At 32.9% G+C, this 23,938-nt stretch overlaps 1 protein-coding gene across 1 annotated transcript in view; it reads left to right on the plus strand.

The window, feature by feature from the left end:
- The window catches only part of LOC123006232 (delta and Notch-like epidermal growth factor-related receptor), a 31,004-nt gene that overhangs the window by 3,404 nt on the left and 3,662 nt on the right, over positions 1-23,938 (plus strand). The window contains exons 2-7 of the mRNA XM_044400549.1: positions 677-1,091; positions 12,053-12,297; positions 14,362-14,531; positions 15,481-15,599; positions 19,613-19,766; positions 22,792-23,016. Coding sequence (XP_044256484.1) covers positions 708-1,091; positions 12,053-12,297; positions 14,362-14,531; positions 15,481-15,599; positions 19,613-19,766; positions 22,792-23,016 — 1,297 coding nt within the window. The 5' untranslated portion in view covers positions 677-707. The remainder of the gene's footprint in view (positions 1-676; positions 1,092-12,052; positions 12,298-14,361; positions 14,532-15,480; positions 15,600-19,612; positions 19,767-22,791; positions 23,017-23,938) is intronic.

Here is a 23,938-nt window from a genome sequence, read left to right on the forward strand (position 1 = left end):
TCGATAAAATGATTAAATTTATTTAGCTGATGCAAATTTTCAATTTTGTTACCGTGGACTAATCACACTCTGATAAACACGTTTTCAAATAATTTCGACAAAACTGAAATCGTTTGTTACATTTGACTGCCTGTCGCTGCTTCAGCACATTAAACCCACAACATGAAGGGAAGAGAAAATTAATAATTTTTTACACCATGTTTTAATCGAGATACTTTTGTAAAAGTTTCGATTATATTTTGATTTTTGTAATAAACAACAGTTTTGGCGCTTCGTTGAAAATAATCCCTTAGAAAATTTAACCGACATTTAAGACTGAATAAGCGTCTTGCAACTTTAAATTTGTTGCTTGAATTAACGCGAAAAGATACGGTCTAATTTCGGATTCGCCAGTAACGTTTTACCGGTCTCGCCCTTTAGGCGCCAGGATCACAATTTAACTCGGAATTAATTTCTCTGTATACATAAAATTAGCAATTGCTTAATTGAACGTACTGATGGCTTTTAATGATTATGTGAAAATTAAATAATTAATTTAATATGTTTTTGTTTAGTACTAGTTATTTTTTAATCAAATTTACGTAGTTAATTTCAATCAAAAATTTGGCCGGATTTTAATATCCCGGCGCATCCACCATTTTTATCCACAAACAAAATATATATTTTGTTGTTGCAGGACTCTCCAAATGCAACTAAATTAGATAAAAATGTTAATCGACTTAATCAAAATGAGGTATCGGGTTTTAATCGCGTCACTTTGCTTTTTCTCTTCGAGCGAATGTTTCTTGACTGAAAATCCGAATGTAACTTTAATTCCGAGTACTTCGACTCAAATCGTCACGGAAAGCAAGACAGACTTGGTTGGCAACAGTCCGGTCACTTCTCCGGTGCCAATGACAACATCAGCAAATTTCAACCTAAATACCACGACGGAAATCAGTGAATCACGGCCACAGTATCCGCCTTTGCACCGAATTCTCACACCTATTGAAGAAAAAATTCAAGCACTTGCCTGCGATGTGCCCGTTTTACCTACGGAATATCGCATCTGGAAGGGAAACGAGACACACGAGCTTTTATTGCCGATAACGGTAAGTAGTAGTTGACTATATATATTTCACACGTCGCTACAACAAATTGGCCCAGGCGTTATCAGTCAGATTAATGCTCCGAAATTTTTGCTAATAACGTAAGCCAATTTTTTTTTAAACTTTACATAAAATCAAAATTTGTTGTAAATAAAAAACTTGTAGAAATTTGCACATTTTGAGATGCAAAGTTAGTTTAAAAATAAGCCATTTAAATGCAACTCTAGAAACTGTCTACTATTTTACAAATTTAAATTATATTCGCTGTGTTGGTTTGTTCAGCTTATGAAATAGTTAAAAATTGGGCTAATCAGTCTATAAAAATGCAAGTTGTGTTGTGAAAATAATAGTAAGTGTAATTGTGTTCTAATAATTAAATTGTTTGCTTAATGATGACAGAGTAAGTAATTGTGTAAATTTTTACATAGATTCTTCAACAAACAATTGGGAAAAGAAAGACACTGTTTTCTGCTTGTTAAGGTGTATTGGTTGTTAATTTAACTGGTTTTTGCATAATTTGAGTGCTTGAAAAGCGTAAAGTTAATTAATATTATTTGAGTTGTTTTAGAGAAAAGAAGGAAAATTCCCTCCAGTGTTTTTAATTCAACATCCGCAGAATCTATAACAGGGTATTCCTGGCAGCGTTTAACATCGCGAAGTTGCCGCCAACAAAACTGCCTCTAAGGCTTCGGTTTAGCCTTCTATAAATTAAACGCTTCGGTTTGTGTGCGGTTTCTGTTTCCTTCCATTAAATTTTTGCGGGGAAAGTCGCGAAATGCATTTCCTGAGAAAGCGCGCATTTTTCGACTTTCCGACCGGACGTAGGTAAAAATAAACGTCTCGATGATTTTTATTTAACAAGTGGCGCGTCGATTCGTTTCATTGTTAATTAAAAGCAATTAACGAAAAATAAAAGCTGTAATCTCAGTTCTAATGTCAGACAACCGCTGTGAATGGGAGTTGAATCCACAAACTTCGGTATTTAATCCAACACTTTACCAAATGCTATAACGAGATAGCCCGATAATTTCGTGCCAACTAGGCTACTGATAGCTAGGTACAGATAGTACTTGCGTTCAAAGGAGTTTTTTCCTCTTTCGATTGCTTTACGGTTCTCCGGAATTAGCTTTGTCAAAAGCAGATTCTAATAATTAAAATAACATAAACCAAATCTACGTCTAACTATTTTGTTAAATTGGTTTTGGAATTTTCTCAGGTTTAATTTTAATTAACTGCGGTTATACGACTTTACGTTGCTCACAAGAACACACGCTTCAAGTAATTGCGTTTGTGTCTCTACTAAATTTCTAAATCATTTACGAGTGCTATTCTTGCACATACAACACACCAGTTCAATTGTGACTAAAAAGCGCGGCGGTGGTATTTTACAGAAGTATGTAATTAAATGCAACGGAACCGCATTTGAAAAATTGATCCAATTTGAGAGGTAAATAATAATAATAATGCAAAATGAAAAATGCCTACTTTATCAAACAGTTGACTCAAAAGAGCGGAAAATTGGAAATTCTCTTGCAAACAAATAATTTGCTTTATTACAGACATAAAAATAAAATGATTAAAAATACAATATCTTTTATTTTACCCGCAGCAAAATGTTATCCAGCTTATTTTTTTCTTTAAGCAGTTTCACGAATGCTATTAACAGTTAATTGAAAAATTGCCGGACCAGGAAAGTACAAACGTATTCAAATAATTTCTTTGGCAAGATAGCAATCAGAAGTTTTATCAATTGGAAGTAATAAGAAACTAATTTGTTTTTTATCAATGTTTTATGTTTTGTTCAAAATTATTATTCATTTAATTGGACGTAATAGATTTGTGAAAAATTACAATAACACGAGTCAAAAGAGCGGAAAATTAGATTTTTGTTTATAAATTGAGAAGATGATAAAAATGACGGAAGTTGATTAGCGATTATTAAAAATTCATTCGTGTTAACTAATTTTCAAATTATATTAATCAAATATTAGTTTTACCGCAGAAGTTAATAATGTTGGAAGGGCTTTTCTAAACAAAATTTCTGTTGAAGTTACGCAGCAAGTTATTGTTGTTAACAAGTTTATAATTAAAATAGTGTATCTTAAGGAAAATTAAGTAAAATTTAAGGTGAGTAAATCTTTGAAAGGAGGGTTGAAAAAGCAAGAATTGAACGAATAAATTTTGCATAATCGTCTTTGTCACTTCGAGGATTTAGTCGTGTCATTTTCATAAATTTACGGTGATTTTTTTCATTATAAAACTTTTAATTTGAATATTTTTGTATATGATATTAATTGAATGCAACTTTCACAATAAATAATTAAACTTGTCAGAAGTTTAGTTTAAGGGTTTGTGTTTAGTGACACAGACAAATGGCAATTGCATTCAGATTTAACTCCCTTATTGTTAACATTAAAATAATTGCACTTCAAGCAAAATAAATTATTCAAAATCTTTGCATTACTTTTAGAAAAATAAAGAAATTTTTAAAGGTTATTACTTTTAAATTGAACATAAATTACGACGGTTTTCCGAAAGACTCGCTTTTGAATCTCGTACCTTTAATTTTAAATTTCAAATTATTTTATATAGAGTTATTAATTGAGTGCATTGAAAGGTAAAGCAAAGTACTAATATAAAACTTAGTTATCGGTTGAACTCTGATTACCTTTAAATGAAACTTAATCATAATAGAGTAAATTACACTTTTATGAGCTTGTTTTTATTGCGCTGATGTAAAAGTTTTTAAGAAAGTTGCGCTTCATCATGACGACATTTGCATCAGTAATCTATACTTACCCCTTGACGCAAGCTTTAATAAAAAAAACGGAAAAGCTACTTTTCGATGCTTTTTTAATTGGCTATTTGTCTTTTAAGAAGTTCGAAGTGAGCATTTTGTTGTAAACAACTTATTATGCAGCGAATGCAAACGTTAGAAATTCTGATAAGTTAATATTTATACATCACGTTTCGCTCTAGTGCTGAACATAAATGCTGCAATAAAACTTATTCCCTCTTGCTGATGAGTGAATAAAATCGTGGATGGGATATGTAAGTATTTGATTTAAAAAGTTTTATTTGCACGAAAGATCATCCATCATGGCTTTCTGGGGACGTTAGAGGTGTCAGAAACTCTCAAACGGCGGTCAGGTTTGAAAATTAATCCTGTCAGGACGCCCCTACGCAGGATAACCATTTAAATGAAAAATAACCCACACTACTTTGTATAAGATGCTCGTATATCCCGTAATACTGACACTATCTATTTAGACCTGTTTTGTACGTATTTTTTACGAGGCCAATTTGCGTTTTTGCCATAATCATTTTACACATAGGCACCTACTCGGACGATTTATCTTTTTACTAGTATTCACTCCCGGACAAAAATGGTATTTTGCGAAAAACGGAAAAAAAACTGACGTCTTTCAAACGCATTGTCCATAAACTAATATTACGATTAATTTTTCAAACGGCATATTTCATGAATATAAAAATACCCAAAAGCGAGTAAATTATGAAAATTCATATATATCTTAGTCTGGAGCACTGCTAAGTCGATATAAAAGCCTTAAAATATACACGATGCAGTATTTCTTTCCTGAATACGCTACTCCTGAAACGAAGCCTTTCGAAACACTCCAACACCATAGTAATAAAATCTAATTTCTTAACTTTCTCATAAATTACACACAAAATACAATAATGCTAATCTTCTCATAAATCCAATAAAAATTACATCTTCGCATACATACGAAAACGAATTTTTACTTCGATATTTCTTTACTCACAAATACAACATATTTATTTTTTCCAATGTTTCTACTTTGCAGTTATGAGACTGTTTCCACTCTAACACGCATTCTGTGATAATGCAATAATACACAATAGACGTTCAGACCGAATTGACTTTATTTTTATTACTCGAAAAAGATAAATTCGATAAAAACACAACTCAATTAGCAATTGACTAAAAACATTTTTAAAATAACAGTAAATTTTACTTGGCACTGTTTAAAAATATTTTTTTGAAGAGGTAAAACGTTTCAATTCTATTTTACTAAAATCAGTTGACTTAATTAACTTTTCCATGTTACAATTTTTGAGTTACTAAAAATAGTTAAATTGGTGGAAGTTCTATGCATCCAATAAAATGAATTATTTTTATCATTAATTCAAATGATGATCACGGAAATTGGGTTGACTGTTTATAAGTTTCTCTAGACGGAAAATCGAAGGAAACTAAATGAATAATCTGACTAAATGAGAATTACATCTCATTTTAATAAGTAATGCAGCAAATCTTGCTTTCCATTACGCTTTTGACATTATTAAAAAGTTTCTTATTTTTTACTTTTACGAACGTGACATTTTCTAGTGATGTGTGCCAAAGAACAAATCGATGGCTAAGTGTACGACTATGTTGAGTGCTTTCTCGAGATGTACACTCTCTAAAGTGTCATTTACTAATATAAAATAGTTAACGTTGTAACTTTTAAGAAAGTTTCAATTTTTTTACTTATTTTTATACACTTGTCAGCTATGTTTGGAAAAGCAGTTTTGAAATGAAATTATGCAAATAATAAAAATAAAAGGTGGTAAACTTAATATGGCAAACACGGTACATTTAGAGATATGAGAAACAATATACATACACGTTTTGACGTTTATTTTATTTTTTGGAATAAAATTTAATCAGTTTTCTCGGGAGCGCAGTTTACATTTCCGTCTATGATTACTACAATCTCGTCTCGTTAGTTTTAATCGTGTTTTAACTAATTTCAAAACATATGAGTATCTATGTGTTTTTGTTGAATTCCGAGCTTTTTTAATGAAATAAAGTTAATCTAAGAAAGCTTATCAGGAAAACCGGTTTATTCCGAGAGGTTACAATAATTAATGTGTTTTTAAATTAGTACGGATTATTATTCTTCTCTCACTCCCTTATGAATGCAAATTGTGTTTCGCGATCTTTGATGGCTTCAACAATACGTAATAATAAGCTTCGAGGTGAGACAATGTTGGGGTTATTGCCTGACTGTTTCGCTACATCGTTGAATTAAAATTTTCTTTTTAACGGGAAAAGATATGACGTGATAATATTTTATCAAATGAAAAATAGCTGCATTTCTCGCCACAGGTATGCGAAACTAAACGTATGTGCGGAGGCTTATAAAATATGGTACCCCGAGGTGCTTATTTGCAGGAATCAGGCCGTAAATGGTTTTATTTGCGATGGCCTGGTAATCTGGGCATTACCGACATGTAAAAATCTCGTAAATTTTTTTATTGTGCCAAGATGGCGCCGGACGCCATTTAATACAGTAATCTTCTTGTGGTCGATCTGAACCGGATCGTTTAATTCCGGGAGTAAATCAAGGGAGTCAAGAAATTTTCTTGCGATTTAACGTGATTTATGTCCGAAATAATAATTTAATGAAATCCTTTCTATCTCGAGGTAGGTAACATTTGATAGGATAGCAGGGCTTGTGCAATTTATTCAATTCCGTGCGAATGGTTTTGGGGCAATAAACAGGAAATATAATTTAAATATAGCTTAGCATAAATCATTAACTAGTCGGGCAACTATACAACTTTGGTAGGCTTTAGTGTCTATGTCGACATTGTTCCTCATACATCAAGATTCCAGGAGCTTGTAGCATAAATTAGCCCTATAAAATACCGGATATCCATGAACAACACGAAACTTGGAATCTGCGTTAATACTAAGAAACATGCCGCTTTGAAACGGTTGTAAGTATACCTGGTGTTACAACTTCATTAGAAATCCTACAATAACGATGTTAATTAAACGAAAACAATTGCCAATTTAACTTGAGCATACTAAATTTAGTTAATTTACTGGACTATTTCTATGTATAAACTAAAGCCTATTTATGGAGGATATTTATTTCAATTCAAGAAATTGTAATTACAAAATTACAACAAATAAAGCCGTGGCTCCTATTCCGGTTAAGTAAATTACAGACATGCAACGTTGAAACGGAAACCTGAAATCAAATATTGGGTTCTCTCGGATACCCGGCTAAACTAGCACAAAGACACGCTAATTACGTCTTATGCCACTTTGCTACTTACTGTTACAAACACAAAAAAACACAAAAATTTCATTTTATGCTCACTTTCAATCTGTATTAACTACTCTTTAATGATTTCAGCCGTTCATTTACATCATTTTTGTGATTGAAATCGCTATATTTTCCAGATAAAGACCCCAGTTAATTAATTTTTGTATACACACCAGTCATTCCGCTGTTCATCGTTATATTTGTTGGTACATGTAATTAAAACAAACAGATTAAGCTTTCCTAAAATTAAAAACTAACGGTGCGAAATATATTTATATTTTACAAAATGAAATTTTACATTTTTACAAATACACATTCTTTTTTCAAGGTAAATAGATAGTTGAGCCTTATATTTATAATGCAATTAATAATTTTTGCTGTAAATTACAGATATTTCGTGTTTTTGGCGGTTATTTATGCAAGCCGCTGTTCATTAATCACATACCTATTATAATAGCATCCGAAAAACAAGAATACTTTCAGGTAATTAATTATTATAGTAAGATTTTAAATTGTAAAATATTTTTTGTGTTGTGTATAAATTAGGAAGATTATTCGTATGATTCCAATTTTAAACTATAAATTATTTTATGGATTTGACGCCACTACAAAGTTAATCTAGGATCCATTCATTACGAGCTTGTGAAGACTTTTTAATATCTCTTTGTGAATACAAAATGAATTTTTTAATTTTGTGATAACAAAATGCATCTGAATTCGTACCGTGTTTTTCTAATCGTTTCAGCAACTGACTGAGTTTGCTGAAATTCTTGAAATGGTGCTTTCTATTTTCGAAGTAAATGCCTTGTAAAATCAATTGGACTGTGACGAATAGTTTTAGTAGCAGTTTCCACAAATATCAGTTTTGTGTTTAAAATGTTTGCAATGGAGCAGCTAAATAACATTATCTGATAATGCAACAGTAGTTTTTTTAATGGAATAATTTGGCTTGGCAATTTATTATTTATTTTGGATGAAATAGCCGCCGGCAGATTTTTCTTTGTTTTCAGAGGTGGAGTGCAGATTTATAGGTATTTTCTTTTGGTTATGGTGTCAAACACCTCTATTGGTTGCGTCTTCTTTTAGAAATTGAACTCGAACCGAACTCGAACAAGAATCCAACTTCTAGTAAATAATATAATATTCCAACCACGATTTCAACTTTATTCTTCAAGCTCACGGAAAGGGCGAATAAAAAGTGAAGTGACAAGGCCGGAATTATTATTACAAAAAGGTTTGCGAGTAGATATTTCTTTTCAAATTTATACAATCTTATTATCTTGATTGGTTTATTTTTTCGGTTTAATTATCGCTTATTTCATTTGGACAAATTTATACAACACTCTAATACAAATACGTGCACCACCTAAACAAATTCCAATTTAAACACAACGTTAGATTTATTGTCCTCGACAACAAAACCTACTCCAGTGTATTTGTTTTTCGGTTTTTGTAACACGCCAAACCTTTTACCTTTGCGAAATTTGAAAGTATTGCATTCAAAAAACATAATTTTGTTTGTGATATGATCTCGTATTTGTTGAAACGAGCGTGCAGAACCTGCATGTGCACAATACTAATTATATGATAGTGGTATTGCGCCAAACAAAAACAAAAGCAATACCAACTGCAATTTAGTCAAACTTTGGATTTTATTCCACAATCAGAATAATGCGATTTTTTAAAATTACAAACTTCAAAATGAATTTTGCCAGAGGTTAACTGTGTTTGATCCATGTCCACATGGGGAAGTTATTAAACCGGTAGGTACACTGTATAGTGAGTTTTAAATAGCTTTCATAACAAGCGAGTGCATTTTAACAGTCTCATTTCGGCAACATCAAAACAAAGAGAAACACTTCCATTATTTAACGCTTCTATTGTTCTTATTTTCAAAACCCTTTACTTTCACTAATTAGTTTGCTCCGTCCAATAGTTTCACCCGACTTCTAGTTTGAAGCTTTGTCGATAACAGTCACCTTATTTTCCAACACTCTTAATTAACAAAATTTATCGCTTTTTTTCATTATTATCGTCTTTATGATTTACTCACTTTTGTTTATTATGACAAGCTGACTTGCAAATATTTCATTAAACGACAGTATTCTACATAATAAAAATTTACTCTTTTGTACTTTATTTCGCTTTGAACCTTATTTTTTGTCAATTTTTGCTTTTCACAGAACAGTTTTATTAATAACATTAACACCCTTCGTTGTACTCAAATTGTCAAATGAAATTAAGAAATACCAGAATTATTAATATTGTGCCTACACTAGGTAACAAAAGACTGTCTCGTAAATTAATTGACAAGTGTCCTATATTAAAAGTTGAGAAATTAATTAAGGTAAATGACACTTTTAACTCGATAATTGATTACGTTCATTTTGCTTATTCGCACATTTTGTAATATTGCCTGGTAAGATTAATTTGTTCCGAAACTGGGAACATCTGTATGTATTATACGCAACTCATTTAGAGCAGCTAAAGTCAAAATTGTCTTATTCTTTTGATATCTAAATAAAATCACGGCTCAAAAATTGGTTTTTGCCCCATGAAGCCAAACATTTACTTCAAAAATTTTATAGTAATTAAAATTTGTGATAATTAAGTAGAAAATTAGAAGTTCAGCGAGGGCGTATAAGAATGGACAAAAATGGATCAATAGTGGATGTCAGTGTTGCACTATATAATATAGAATAGAGTCAGATTGAGATAAATTTCTTTTGTGATGTGGATCTTGCGATTCTTTTTTTAATTTGGCTAAGTGACCTTTGAGGAAGAAACGTGGAATCTGCAGAGTCTTGAGATAAAAGCTTAATAACGATTTAGATGTATATGAAGTGTCTTTGACGTAGTGCTTGCTTTGTGCAGTTGCAGTTGCATATGCACAATCCTAATTATGTGCCTGTAGAATGGAATTTAGCTAAGCTCATAATGGGAAAAAAATGGTGTTTTAAAGCGAAAATAGGAGAACGAATTTAGTAAACAGTAACATAACGCAGAATAAGTGCCGGAGGCTTAGCATATATTGCAGCCGACTTTCCGGCATGTAACCTAATAGTGTTGTATAATTGATGTATAATTTGGGGCCCAGGTAAACTTCCCACATAACTGTAGATATTCATCGTTGAGAATAAATTAGTCTAGGGTGTGAAATAGTTGGTTTGTATTAATTTTGACAAACAATGCTATTAAGTTTTCAGTTGATATCGACCCATTTCTATGGTTATGGCTCATGATACTGGGCGGTTTTTGGTTAATTAATAAAACATGCAAGTGCGCAGTCTAAATTGACAACGTTAACCCTCGGCGGCGGCAAGAAGCGGCAGCGATTTTCTAAATTGCGAACTTGGCGACAATAACGCGACTTAACACTGAGTCATAGGTGATTTATTGTTTATTGTGTTTTTCTTTAGACCCAAAACTTATTGATTGGAACTACTTCACATATCGTTCACGGACAAAACCATCACTGGCCAATGTTTTACGCTTCACGGGTGGCCGCATTGAAGACTCCAAATAATGGTGATGCTTGCGTCGATCCAACCCATCACTTTATATTCTCAATTTTAAATCCGTTATTAAGGCACTTGAAAAACTGGCCACTCCAACAGGAATTTCAATGAAACAGGATTCCGAACGACGACCTGCTTTGCACAAAATTCCTTTTTGATTTTAACACCAGATACCGACAAGTCCTGCCCGGTTTTCCTTTTAAACATTTTCCGTTTTATTGCTTTCAGCCCAAATCATGGGAAACATACACCCACTCATTTTAGACTTTTATCGCACTTATGTACATTTCCCAGACCTCGATCATTCTAATGGTAACTGAAAAAACTTCTACCAAATAATGGAATTAAACCGAAGATCTTCTTTCTCCCCATTTTCCCTCTTGTTTCTCCATTTTAATATTCTTAGGTTTCACTAATTTTTTGAATCTTTAATTACAAGCCACTATATTCTTCAGTTTATATTTTTAACAATTCCATCAAATACAAAAAAGGGTCAATGTCTCTTCATCTGGGTCTCAAAGTTAATTTGAATTTTATTGATTTTACATTTTATTACAAATGCGTTAGACCTTATTTTCTCTGACTAATAGCCTGTTCGATTCTTCACATGTACGATGATGAAAAACAACACTAGCTGAGTATTTTTCTTTACAAATTGGATCGATGCTCTGTTCGAGAGCATTTCTTGACTTTCTACTGCATTTGCAATGTATGAAGTCAATAAATTGGACAAATTAAGTCTCTTTCTATGTATTTTAAAACTGAACATACAATGAACTACTATAATTAATAAAATAAATATTTAAGTACTCTCATTATTACTCTTACTGGTTTGTTTTAATATAGAGAACAGCAAAATTTGAATATTTCATGTAGCTCTTTGATGTATTATAAATTTTGTTTAGTTAAAAGATAATTCCAACAAATAGAATAAAATATGAAAACATTTGGCAACGTGGACCTTTTGGAGATTATGTAGAATTAGAAATATAAGCTTTTGCTATTAACATAGAAGTTGGCTTCGGTTCAAAATTAACAAAGCAGCTGAATTTTTCAGATCAATAAAAGCTGGAGGTTGAGTAAAGATTTTTGTTATTTGGGTTACATAAGACATATTGTTAAAACCCACCCTCGTATAATTTATTATTAAATAAACAAAAACACGACCACGTTCTCGAATAGCTTGAGATAAGCTATCTTTATTGTGTGTTAGGGTTAGATTATGATTGTTTAGCTTGTGAGGGTTTTGTAACACTTATAAATCTGTTGTAGCTGACGTGTGATGTTTTGTTGTTAATAATTTCATTAAAATTAGCCACGGGTGAAAGGAATAGAATTTAACACTTGTCCTTGAGCACAGGTCCCGACGGACTGTTCTCAAACGTCGGTGGGATCTAAGAAGTTGGGTCAAGGGAATTCGACTGAACCTAGTGTACTGAATACTACTGAAACATCGAATTGCCCTCATTCTACGACGCTGAGTTGGGACGGCTCAATCGAGATACAAAGTGGAGATGTTCTTTTAGTCCGAATTGATGATTCTCATCTCATTCAATATAACACAATTATGAACCAGGGCAACGACACTGACCACAGTTTAAGCAGGTATGTGAAATAAAGCGAATCCAGCGTCTCGATCCACTAATACGCAGAAATTCATTAAATGGAGATGAAGGTTTCTTTGTGTTCTTTTTGCCCCTCGATTGACATCCACTTCCTCTCATTTTTTCTCAAATTTAGAACGCGCTTTGTTCGGGGTTTAATTACAATGTGTTTTGTTTTGATAATTTTGACATACCTGGGTTTAGGGCTTGAAAAGGTTTCGTTGTGAGGCAAAAGTTTAATTTTTGGTGCTTATCAAACCAATTGCTGGGAAATTAATAAACTTGACTTCAATTGTTCAAAATTTAAGGCGATGTATTAGGAGAGGAATAAAAAGTGGCAGTAAAGAAGCACTTTCATTCTCGCCGTATCCTCTTTGTTTATGTTTTCATTTTCATAGCAAGAAGAGACTAGCGGTAGTAATGCGTCGGGGCATTTCAACCCCCCTTGGTACTATATCGCATAGAACGTAATAAATTCACTCACTGCACAAACAAGAAATGACGTTATTCTTATTTACTGCTTATCATTTTCGGATTGATAAATGTTGTAATTTTTTATCGTATGGTTTTATGTGGCGTTATTTAAAATTTTAGCTTGAATGGTGGAAATTAAAAGAACGAATGTTTCCCCAAGTATCAATATGTAGATATTGGACTCATAAATAACAATTAATGACCAAGAAGCAATAAGCCTGCAACGTGAGCACACCACTAGTTAGAATTATTTTTATTATACCGCCAACATAAGCAATATATTTTCTTTAACGTTCAGGAGCCAGCAGGAAATTATTCAAACTGGCCTAGAATTGGAGAAAATCGTATAACCCAGTGGTTGTTGAATTTTTTTACAAGAATTCAGAACAACAATAGTTGTAAGTTTAGAGGTAGAAGTTTGAAGTTTATTTTGGTCAACGGTTCTCTTTGGAGACACTTCCAAGCATGCGTTGGCCTTATTATATCCACGGGGCTTTAAGCTAAATACTTGACTAAAATTGAACAATTTTCCTAGAAAAAATTGTTTCCCTTAACACTCTTAACTTTAAAACAATAAAGATGAAATATGCATGTGATACTGGTTTTTTCCTTTCTACATAATTTTATCAGGGAAAGTTGTCCTAAACTTCTTGAAAGTAGATGATGTAATTTTGAAGGCAAAACTTTGTGACGTGGTGTATATTTTTTGAAATTATGGAGTGTTTTGAAACCGACTTGTATCGTAAACCTCGTTGTGTGCGAGTGGATTTTAATAATTCAAATTTAATCATTAAACTTCACTAATTCGTATTTTTTTGAAAGCAGGGGATGAAACTTGGAAAATTTGTGGTGCTAATTGCACCAAAGGGAGCGTCTTTAATGTGTTGTCTCCTAGGACTCGCACCACGTTCGCCACATTCTCTCCCATTATATTCACACAAGACGAAATAAATAATCAAATAAAACTTTTCTATGTAGGTGCTCCTTTTGGTCACTGTTTTCTAAAATTTATAAGATTAGGTAAAAATATCCGGAATTGGGAAAGAATGGGAAAATTCCAATTGTAGGTAGTCTTGCCAATACAATATTGCAGCGATATTTTTTTCGTCAAAAACGCCGTTTGCGTTTGTGGGCTTTTTTTCTCCTTGTAATAAGATACATCCTGGAAACGAAGTGGAAAATGAGTTTAATATTGTATATCACCTTCATCATCGTAAACCAAATCTCTGGAGAATTGTTCCTACTTTATGATAGAAGGCTTGCAATACGCCAGATGCCCCAAGGGTAAATAGTGCTCCTAAAAGGTCAGTTGAGTTTCGGGTGAAATCGTGTTAAATGTTTTTCGTCTTGGACCGATAAACTGTTGTAATTTCGTTCGAAGCAATTGCATTCATTACTCTCGTGAATATTTAACAATATTTCCGGGTTTCGTCCGTATAAACCTTTTTAGTTAATAAAAGTTGCTTCTGCAATAAACCTCCAACTTTGTCTTACTTTATAGATAAGTTACCTCTCGGGTCTTGTATTTAAGCTCTACTTCCACTATTTTACAATTTCATAGTGAAACACTAGTATTTTGTCTTTTTTATAGGTTAATGCACGAACCAACGACCGCTGTTTATCAAGTGACCAGAACGGGACACGACCATTGCGATGTCACTGAAGGAATTTTACTAGACATCACTCCTTTAAAAGTGGATAACCAGAAAGTCGTTACGTTGTACGACAAGGATTTAACGTTGGGTATCAATCTTCTTATTGGTAAGTCCCAGGAAATCATTACTTTAAACTTCACTTACAAAATACTGCTCGTTAATCCCAGCATTGACAGCAGAAATATATAAAAAAAAATTCTTTAAATTCGTAATTTATTTGAACGAATAGTAACTTTGAGACGCCACATATCCTGGTCCAGAAGTAACATTTTACATTCAACTTAACTTCGTTAGGTCTTAACGACCCTGACACGTCAAAATTTAACAGCAATCATCTTCTAATTTAATAAGGTTGAAAAACTTATAATTAAGTCAGCGAAATTTTCACAAATCTAATTATTTGCAATATCGCTCGAGTTAATTATCAACTATCTTATAAGGGCTAATGCTCGACAACTCAGGCGGCAACTAGAACACAAGCGTGTGTTTACCTCCAAAAGCACCTCTCTCAAGCACACTCAAAAAATCTAAAACTGTCAAACATTTATGTCAATAGCACTAATATTAACGTTGTGCACTCAAAATTTTACACAGTAATTTAAATCTTGTTTGATTGAATTGAGAGAAACTGTCGCGTTCAAAGCGTCAACATTTGTGTATAAACAAGAACGAACGTGTTACTTTTTCTTCATTTGCTTTGTATACTCTAATAAGTCGATCAAATTTTTGGAGTAGAGTGGGTATCGCTTTAAATTGTGGTTTTCCGTTTTCTCAAACCCCGTTTTGTGGGAATAATATGACTTGCACATTCCAAGCTTGATTTAGTTTTTTCCCTAGCTGGGATATTATTCGAAACGAGGTTTGGGTTCGCGGATCCGCTCTTGTTAGTGCACGAAACGAGCAAAATTCTGGTCAAAAACGTCAGCCCGAGTTTCATTAAAAGAGAAGGCAACAGCTTGAGCACTTAGGTGAAGTTCGAAATTCTGAAATAAAAATGTTGAGTTTGCTGTTTAAAGTTGATGAAGTAGTGGAATAAATGCGAACATTCATTACAGTTGTCTCGGAATTGTGGGGGAATCAGTGTATTCGATTGAAAGTCACTGTGAAATCTGACAACTGTGGGGAGAACGAAGACTGCTCTGGCAAAGGCATCTGTTATTCCAACGATTCGATGGTAAGTCTTACTCTAAGCTTGATTTGTACAAATAAATAAAAGAGGATAGTCGATAACTCTTTGTTCGGACAGATAAGAAAAGAGGACCTTTAAGACATCAACGGGCAATTAGTCTTGAAGTCCTAAGACCTGATGAAACGGCTCGAGCGCGTAAAACCGCCATCGACTCGAAATTGTCATTTTACAAAAATACGGCAATCACCACTTATTGTTACGTCACCGCGAAATTCTGATCTGACGTTTTATTAAATCCCTTCAAACAGTTCCCTAGATGGGACTATATATTAAGCGCCACTTGTGTTCGATCTATACTTTGGCACGTGACTTATATTTGGCCCCAAAGCTTCCCAAATTTACAGCCTTACCTTAGATTTGTGATGATAGTGAGAATGATTTCTAATAATAGCAACCTTATATCGCACTATCAGAATTCATAAGGCACATCCTCAAGCCCAAAGTGCTAAAAGATGTGATCACCGACCTGGAAACAACACATATTGCATTAGGTCCGCCCTTCTTCCCTTTATTATCGCTTTTAATCAAGATTCCTCTCATCGAGGCCACAATATAACAGTCTGAATTTTGTTTATGATATTGCGTCTTTTTCCAAAGCACACAACGTTGTACTAAATCTTATTTTTTAAGTGAGGAATATAATAGTGAGAGACTCATCTTCCTGTCTCCATTCTTAAGCGAGTTGTGACAGAATGAACGATGGGAAAATTTCAAGTTTGAGAATCACTTATTACATGGGAGGGGAATACGAAGCTAATACATTTTCTATAAAACGATTTTACGCAGATTTTGCATGTTACAAGAAATTCTTAATCGAAGCAAGAAATTTCTACTATCACTATTAATCACAAGATTAGAAAATAGATGTTTCTGGGTCAACGCTGACAGTTTTTTTGTGATTGACACACAATCTATAGCAATGAAACAACCCTAGCACGGAAATCATTATTTGGACCGTGAATAAATTTTTTATTTATTAGGCACACTCGAATTAAATTTATTCGGTAACAAAAAACTGCTTTATTACTTGTCAAATGTTTCACTTCAAGAAAGGAATGTTATGGTACTTTACGCATCCTCCTGTCTCAATTTTGAAGCGAGTTATGACAGGATGAAGGATTGAGGAATTTCAAGTTTGAGGGACACATTTTATAATATTTTATGACTTATAAAAGCTCTCTGCTTTTGAATTTGAATGTAACTTAGATGAGATTTTCTTCTCTGTAGGTCAGATTAATGATTTTTTTCCGATTGTTCAGTTCCGAACTCGTAATATGTTTTATTAACAATAATATTTTATAGAGTACATCGTGTCTTCGTCTTTAATTTTATTAACCCAACTTTTCACAACAAGACGTGAAAGTTTTTATGGCAACTTTTATTTGCATAATAAAAATAAGAGTTTTCTTTGAAGTCCACGTCTAAATAGCATAATTGACAAATTTAAAGTTTCATTTTGAAAGAAATGTTTTTTCGAAAAATGTATGGAAGAACGGGTAAACTCATTAAAATGAAAATATTCCCTTTGGTAAAAGCATCTTTATTTAAAATGTTCATGATTTCATACAAGATGGTGATGAGAAAAGAGCAACGTTTTTAAATTTTACCTTTCAACGAACATAAGCTTTACATATTTTATAAGACTTCTCACTGAAATTTTAAAATTCTCCATCTGTACTCCGTCACGGTCACTCTCTTCAAATAATTTACTTCAAACATTAAGATCATTTGCGGTCTTGTAGCTATCAAGTACACAAAATACAAATTTAGGAGACGAATTGAGAGTCTCCTAAAACTATTTACGTACTTTTTTTTTCATATTTTTTTTTAAACCACCAAAATAATTTGAAAATTTGTATTAAAATGGTTGTTATTTTGCAAAATCGATTATTAAACTCTTTAGATGCCAGGACAGCTAAATCGCAAAATAGTCATTTTAGAGAGTGAATGCAAAAAATAATTTACCGTGTCTTAATTAAAGGTTATTTTATTTATACAGAGTTGGAGATTGTCGCCAGGTCGTGACCCATTTACAAAATTACTTACCTTTTTCACTCACTTAAATAACTTCCACAAATGAGTTTGTTTTAGTGTTGGGAAATAAAACAAAATGACAATTGTGGAAAATTTAAAAGATTGAGCTAAGATAGATGTCAAACTGTCGCTGATTGTGCCGTGCTGCAGACTTAATAATAAAATGGATTGTTTTCCTAGACAGGTTAAGAATGAGTGTAATCGATATTACTAAAATGTCCAGTTAAACAATTCTGTCCATTTAGTTAGGGCGACTAAATAAATTACTGTTGGCATGTGCTACTGTCAGTTCTTATCTAGATCGACTTTTCTGTCGATTTAGCTGCTTCTGTAACGTTTCCGATTTCTTATATCGAAAAGCCAAAGTTCCGTTTTTCACTTCTTTGATTATTATTTGTGTCACATCTGCGCTGATTTTATTTAGGGTTGTTTAATTAGATAGTCGCATTCGTTATATAGGTAGGGTCCAACCTAGAACGTGACATATATAAATTGTCTCATCCAAGATTTGTTCCCAACTTGTTTACTTCAAAGCTACGTATCATCCGAGTCCTATAGCAAACAAAAACAAATCAGTGTTTTGTCTAGAAGAAAGTACAGAACTTTTTGGCATTATTGCTTTACTAATTGCTTCTTACTGAGATTTTTTTTTTGTAAAAACGTAGGTGTTCCTGCATTTAATTTTTTGATTGAAAATCATTATTCACGACCAACAAATCCGTAATAAGAGCTTTAAATCGTTAATTAAGCCCAACAAAACGCAATAATTGAAAATGTCAATCAAAAAACAATCGTTTACGGCTTAAAGACCAACTAATTAACTTCGAGAAATGGTGAGTTCTTTATGATACTCTATTCGGTTTCTACTAATCAAACTTTCTGCTACAAGAACTAGAAGCAATTGCATTTGATTATATGCTTCTGGGGTAGTAAATACAAACAAATCTAAACCTTTATCCTTCAAAGCTGAACCGCACGCTCAGCAACCGATCTGAATACGGACAGTTAGTTTAGTTTAGCTCTTTTGTGGCAACAAACCGTCATTTATTACTCGTACAAGGAATATTTCATTAAAACTTTGAAATTGTTTTTTTTTTCAAATAGTCAATTATACACTAGACTTGATAACTTCATATAAAGAGGAGATGTGTTGTTTTATCTTTTGTTTGACATGACAGAAATCCGAAAGTGCGCTTGCCTGGAAAATTCCTGCTGTTCTGTCTTGTTGTGAAGAATAAAATTTTAATCCGTTTTATATTTATTTCGTGACAAAATAAGCTCTCTGGATAATTAGATAATTAAGGTCGTAACGATCTAACTTTAGGAAAAACACTGACCTGAAAAATAATTGTGATGATAACGAGCTGAAAAACGAAAAGGTTAGATATTTTGGTATTCAGGATGTTTGCTCTACAAATATGCCTGGCCAAACACTCATCTGTAAATGTACATATTAGAGTATATAAGCTTGAGATGGACTTTATAATGAATGTTTTTGGCCGGATTTATATTTGATGACTAAAAACAAGTAAAATTGTACTCTTGAAGCTCACTTCCTCCAATAAATAAGGTTTAGCTATGAGAACAAATGACAACAACAAACTCTGGAGTCATTTCGAAAGCAAATTCAATAAAAGAAGATTGCGGCGTTTTCGACACAGGTCGGGGGACGACTTTATTCCAGAGTCCACCCTCAAGATATTTACATTTATTTTCAAGCCAGTCCGGGTCACATTTTCAAAAAGTATCCTTGTACTGACTTTATTGAAATCAATCTCGGTTTATTCCAGCTAGTTTTAGATAGTAGAATTGGAAACGTAAATAGAGTACGTATAATACCTAATAAATAATTAAAAAGACTTCAAAAAGGGAAGTTGAATTAAAAGTCGTTATATTGTGGTTGATAGATGGCTGGATGAATAATTTAGGATCAGAGTTGATCACTTGTGATGCATATTTTGCAGGATGGATATGAGTGCCAATGCTGTCTTGGTTTCGTCGGCCAACATTGCGAAGAACAAGATGCTTGTTATCCTTCTCGGTGCAAAAATAACGGAATCTGTGTAGATATATCTCAAGGACATGAAGGATCGACTTTTCAATGCCTGTGTCCTTATGGTGAGTAAACTTGTGAATATCTAAATATTCAGTAAACTTATTTTCTAAAATTGCACTTTTTGTTCGACACCTTGTTTTAAAATCCAACGTAATTCACTCAATTGAATTTTAAGCAAACCGAACACTATTTGAAATTCAGAATAATACTAAATTATTCAGTGCTACATCGTGCAAAAAAACTAACTAAAACTAAGTAGAAACACAATTAATTTGTGGGGAATGTTTTGGGCAAGTTTGACTGCTAATTATACGAAATGATAATAAAATAAATGATTAGCTCCGTGCTCCTTTTAAGAAGTTTCATTAAACTCGATGGGAAATAAAAAGCTTTTAAAAGTTTCCCCTTCACATGATAAGGATCATTTATTTTTAGCACTGATTTAGTCGGCATTGCTCGGAAATCTTTTCGTTAGGAAATTGATGAAAAAAGTTGCTTTTAAGGTAAAATGACATTTGTGAGTAGTTTTATGCAGTCGGGATTCGGAAGGTGGCATGTTGGGTGCATGTAAATTATTTGGACAAGTTGAAGGAATGTTTGGCATAAAATATGAAACTTTAGATTCGTACCCTGACCACAACTCGCAAACTAAATAAGAAAGTTGAAGCGAATTTATGTTTTGGTCTAAATCGTTTCCTTATTTTCATATTTTTGTTTCCGGGGAATTCACGGATTTGTCAGCGGCGAGTAATAAAACTCCTTTTAAGTGAACAAAGTTTAATTAATGGAGGAGTTAAATCGATTTTTGTCAAGTGGGTGCCAAAGATCTATAAAACTAATTAATTCTCATAATACTAGGGTTAATTAAAGAGGAAGATTCGGTTTATTTTCCGCCGATATATCTCCAACTGTAGTGCAAACTAATAAAAATTGACATTTCTATGAGGACAAATAAAAGCTCCTCTTTGAGAATAAAGGCATTGCGACGCCACCGACGGCGACGCCAGGACCAATGATTGGAATACAAGCGGAAATTTTACAAAACACTTAACTGTACCCTTTTCGACCCTTGTGAAATTTTAACAAAGAAATTCTTCTATTTTGCAACTATAGTAAGTCAATAGATTTTGTTTTGAAATTTTGCTCCGTATTGGTCGGCTCTTCGGTCGATGATGCTGAGGTCAAACCACAAACTTCAGAACTTTGCGACCAATTTCAAATAATAACCGATTCATTAGTTGACACGTATTGTCGACGATACAAAATTATATAACCTAGACATAAATTACGATTTGTAATCAAGCGGATGGATGATTTCGAAAATTTATGGGTTCATGCCATGCCTATATTGTTAATGCAGCTCATTGAATTGATTGAAGCGCTTAAAGCTACTTACTTAGAATCTCTACAAGAGCCATTATTCAATCAGCTTAGATTTTTCGTACACACGCACTCTTGTAGAAAAATAATTGCTTATATTATAGTTCGCTTGGCGCCAGACTGCTTTTATTATGAACCGCTGGTTTAAATAATCAAATTCTTTGAATCTTATCGCCGCATACAAATAACTCAAAATGCCTCTTGTCTAAATTAAGTGAACATAATTGATGGATACGTCGCGAGGAAGTTCGAAAGTCGTCGAAGTTTGTAAGTAATCCTCTCTCTCAGCTTGTCCAGAAAGTGTTGAATGAACACATGACTTTTCAAGCTTTCTGTTCTCTTGGTTTCCCTTGCGAATACCTAACTTCATGGTTTTGGTATTTGAATGTCACACATTATTACATTTTAAACAAGTTTAGAAGACGTCGCTTAAATATATTGCGTCGCTTGCCTACAACCAATTCAATTTCTAGCTTAAATTTTTAATAGGCCACGTCGAAGTACTCGCAATTGAAATTAATTCTAGCAGATACATGACATTTTGACCAAAAGCAAAAATGCTTTATTATTTCTTTGTTCAAATGTGCAATACTCAAAAGTGCACTATAATATATATAGTATGGAACCAAGCAGTTTATTTTAATCATTTGTCTTCAGAAAAAAATTATTAATATAAATTTAGGTAATATAAAAAATGTGATCGTATTTTGTGAATGAAATTTTGTTTTGTTTTTGTGTTATGCGATTTTTTTTGTCAAAATCGCAATTAATGTAATTTTTTTTTGAAAAAATTAATAAAGCAGATAGTTGAAATCCTTAGATCATAACCTTCATGAGAATAATGGTGTTATAGTGGGTTGCCATTTAAAAAAAATATTTTTTTTGTAGAACATCACATTTTTATATTATTTTATCATTCATCAATAAATTTTTCCAAAAAATAAATTGTTTAAGCAAAAAAGTTTGGTTTTATACTTTTTATTCACCTGGGATAATAGTATAAAATATATGATTTTTTTAGGTCTTTTTAATTAGCACAAATATACTGTTACATTGACGTGTTCACTTTATCAGCAACTAAAAGCAAATTTAATTTTATGAATCCATTTCAGTGGAAATGATTTTGTTGTATAGATGTTAAAACTAGTTTGCATGTGTATTGATGATTATTGGCATATTTAATAACATTTTGATGGCAATAATAAATAAATAATTTTATTAGTACATGTTTGAAAGCTTTGACCCAAAAAATTTGAGATAATAGTTTCTGGAAACATCGGAAATTTACAACGGAAGGGATCGGGGAATATAAGCGACCGGAAAAATAGCTTTAGAACAAACTTTACAAAAATAGCTTTCCCGTATCTGAGGGTTTATTCGCTTGGTTGCTATTTTAATTAGTTGAAAAATATTAAATTTCGGCTTGCAAATAACATTGACCGCAGTATTAAACTTTGAAAACATATTTGAAATCCTCTCCATCCAACACTTTCACCACAACTCTAATATAGCTCCGAGTTTAAGTCTTAAAAAATATATTGCAAGAGCGTAAAGGCTACGAGCTATAAAAACCACAACTTAATTTAAAATTTATGCATAACTTAAATAGGCAAGTAAAGGAAAAGTTTTACATTTTTAATAATTTATCGGCTGAATTGGAAATGTTGCGTATTGTTGTTGTTAATATTTGAAAATACCACTTTTCAGGTTATACGGGGAAAACGTGCGAAGATCAAACAAATGCTTGCCTATCGATGCCTTGTCAGAACGGCGCTACGTGCATCGGGAATGTCACCCAGTTTAAATGCGAGTGTCTTATGGGATTTTCAGGACCGTTGTGCCAACATAGTCACAACGATTGCGAATCCTCACCTTGCGTCCACGGGATATGTGTCAATCAAGAAGAAGGGTATAAATGCTTTTGCCAGCCAGGTGAGTTTTCTCAACGGGATATTCTATAATGACTTCATTTCACCTCAAATACGCATCAACAGGCTTTTTTTGGCTTCAGTTTGAAACAAAAACAGTTTTTATAGCCACTAAGTTCAAAATTACGAGACATAGAGATCTTGTTAAGTTGATTTAGAAAAGAAATAATTTTTGTTAATTTTGGACCGAGGTGTAGGTCAGAGGCCTACTGGGCGTCGTATTTTTTGGGATGATTTTGTTATTTAATTATGCTGAAATTAAGTACAAATTACTTTTGGAGTTGAAATTTCAAAGCTGTTTTCACTTGAGAGAAGTGTAGGAATGCGTACTTTATTAATTTAACGAATACTCGGGCTTTGAGAAGTTTCGTGGCCATTTTTGCTTGATCAGTCAAACCTATCTAAATCGATTTTCCTAACAATTTAGCTTTAATAGTAAACGTCTTTTATTGTCGAATTTCTCCTAGACCGTTATTTAATTTCATTAAAGGAAATTGTGTGCAATTTAGATTATCTTTACAAGAGGAAATAGAGGGAAGAAAATAAATTGGGGGCGTTAACTGGACGTTCTGGTATGGCTTTCAGCCTGGCTTTGATTTTTCTTAAATTAGTAATTCTGGCGTTTCCAACACTGTTTAATTATTAAATTATTGCTTCAGCAGCCACAGAACTAATCCCTCCGACTTGACAGCTGCTTATATATCTCGGTTCATCCCTTCAGTTGCGTTCTTTCATCCCCTCTCACAAAGTTTTTTTTTTAAATAATACGTTCCTTCGCTGCGGGAATTGCACCATTATCACGTTCCAAGCTTCAGAAAAACAAAACAGTTTTATCTTCATGAGTTTTAAAATTGTGTCACACAATAGTTGAAAGTTTTCTCAACATTGTCATTGATGTAGAAAGCTAAATGTCAACACGCTCGAAT

This window comes from Tribolium madens, unplaced genomic scaffold (assembly GCF_015345945.1).
Source record: "Tribolium madens isolate multiple individuals breed KSU strain unplaced genomic scaffold, Tmad_KSU_1.1 Scaffold_2;HRSCAF=44;Tcas5.2_LGX, whole genome shotgun sequence".
Lineage (NCBI taxonomy): Eukaryota > Metazoa > Arthropoda > Insecta > Coleoptera > Tenebrionidae > Tribolium > Tribolium madens.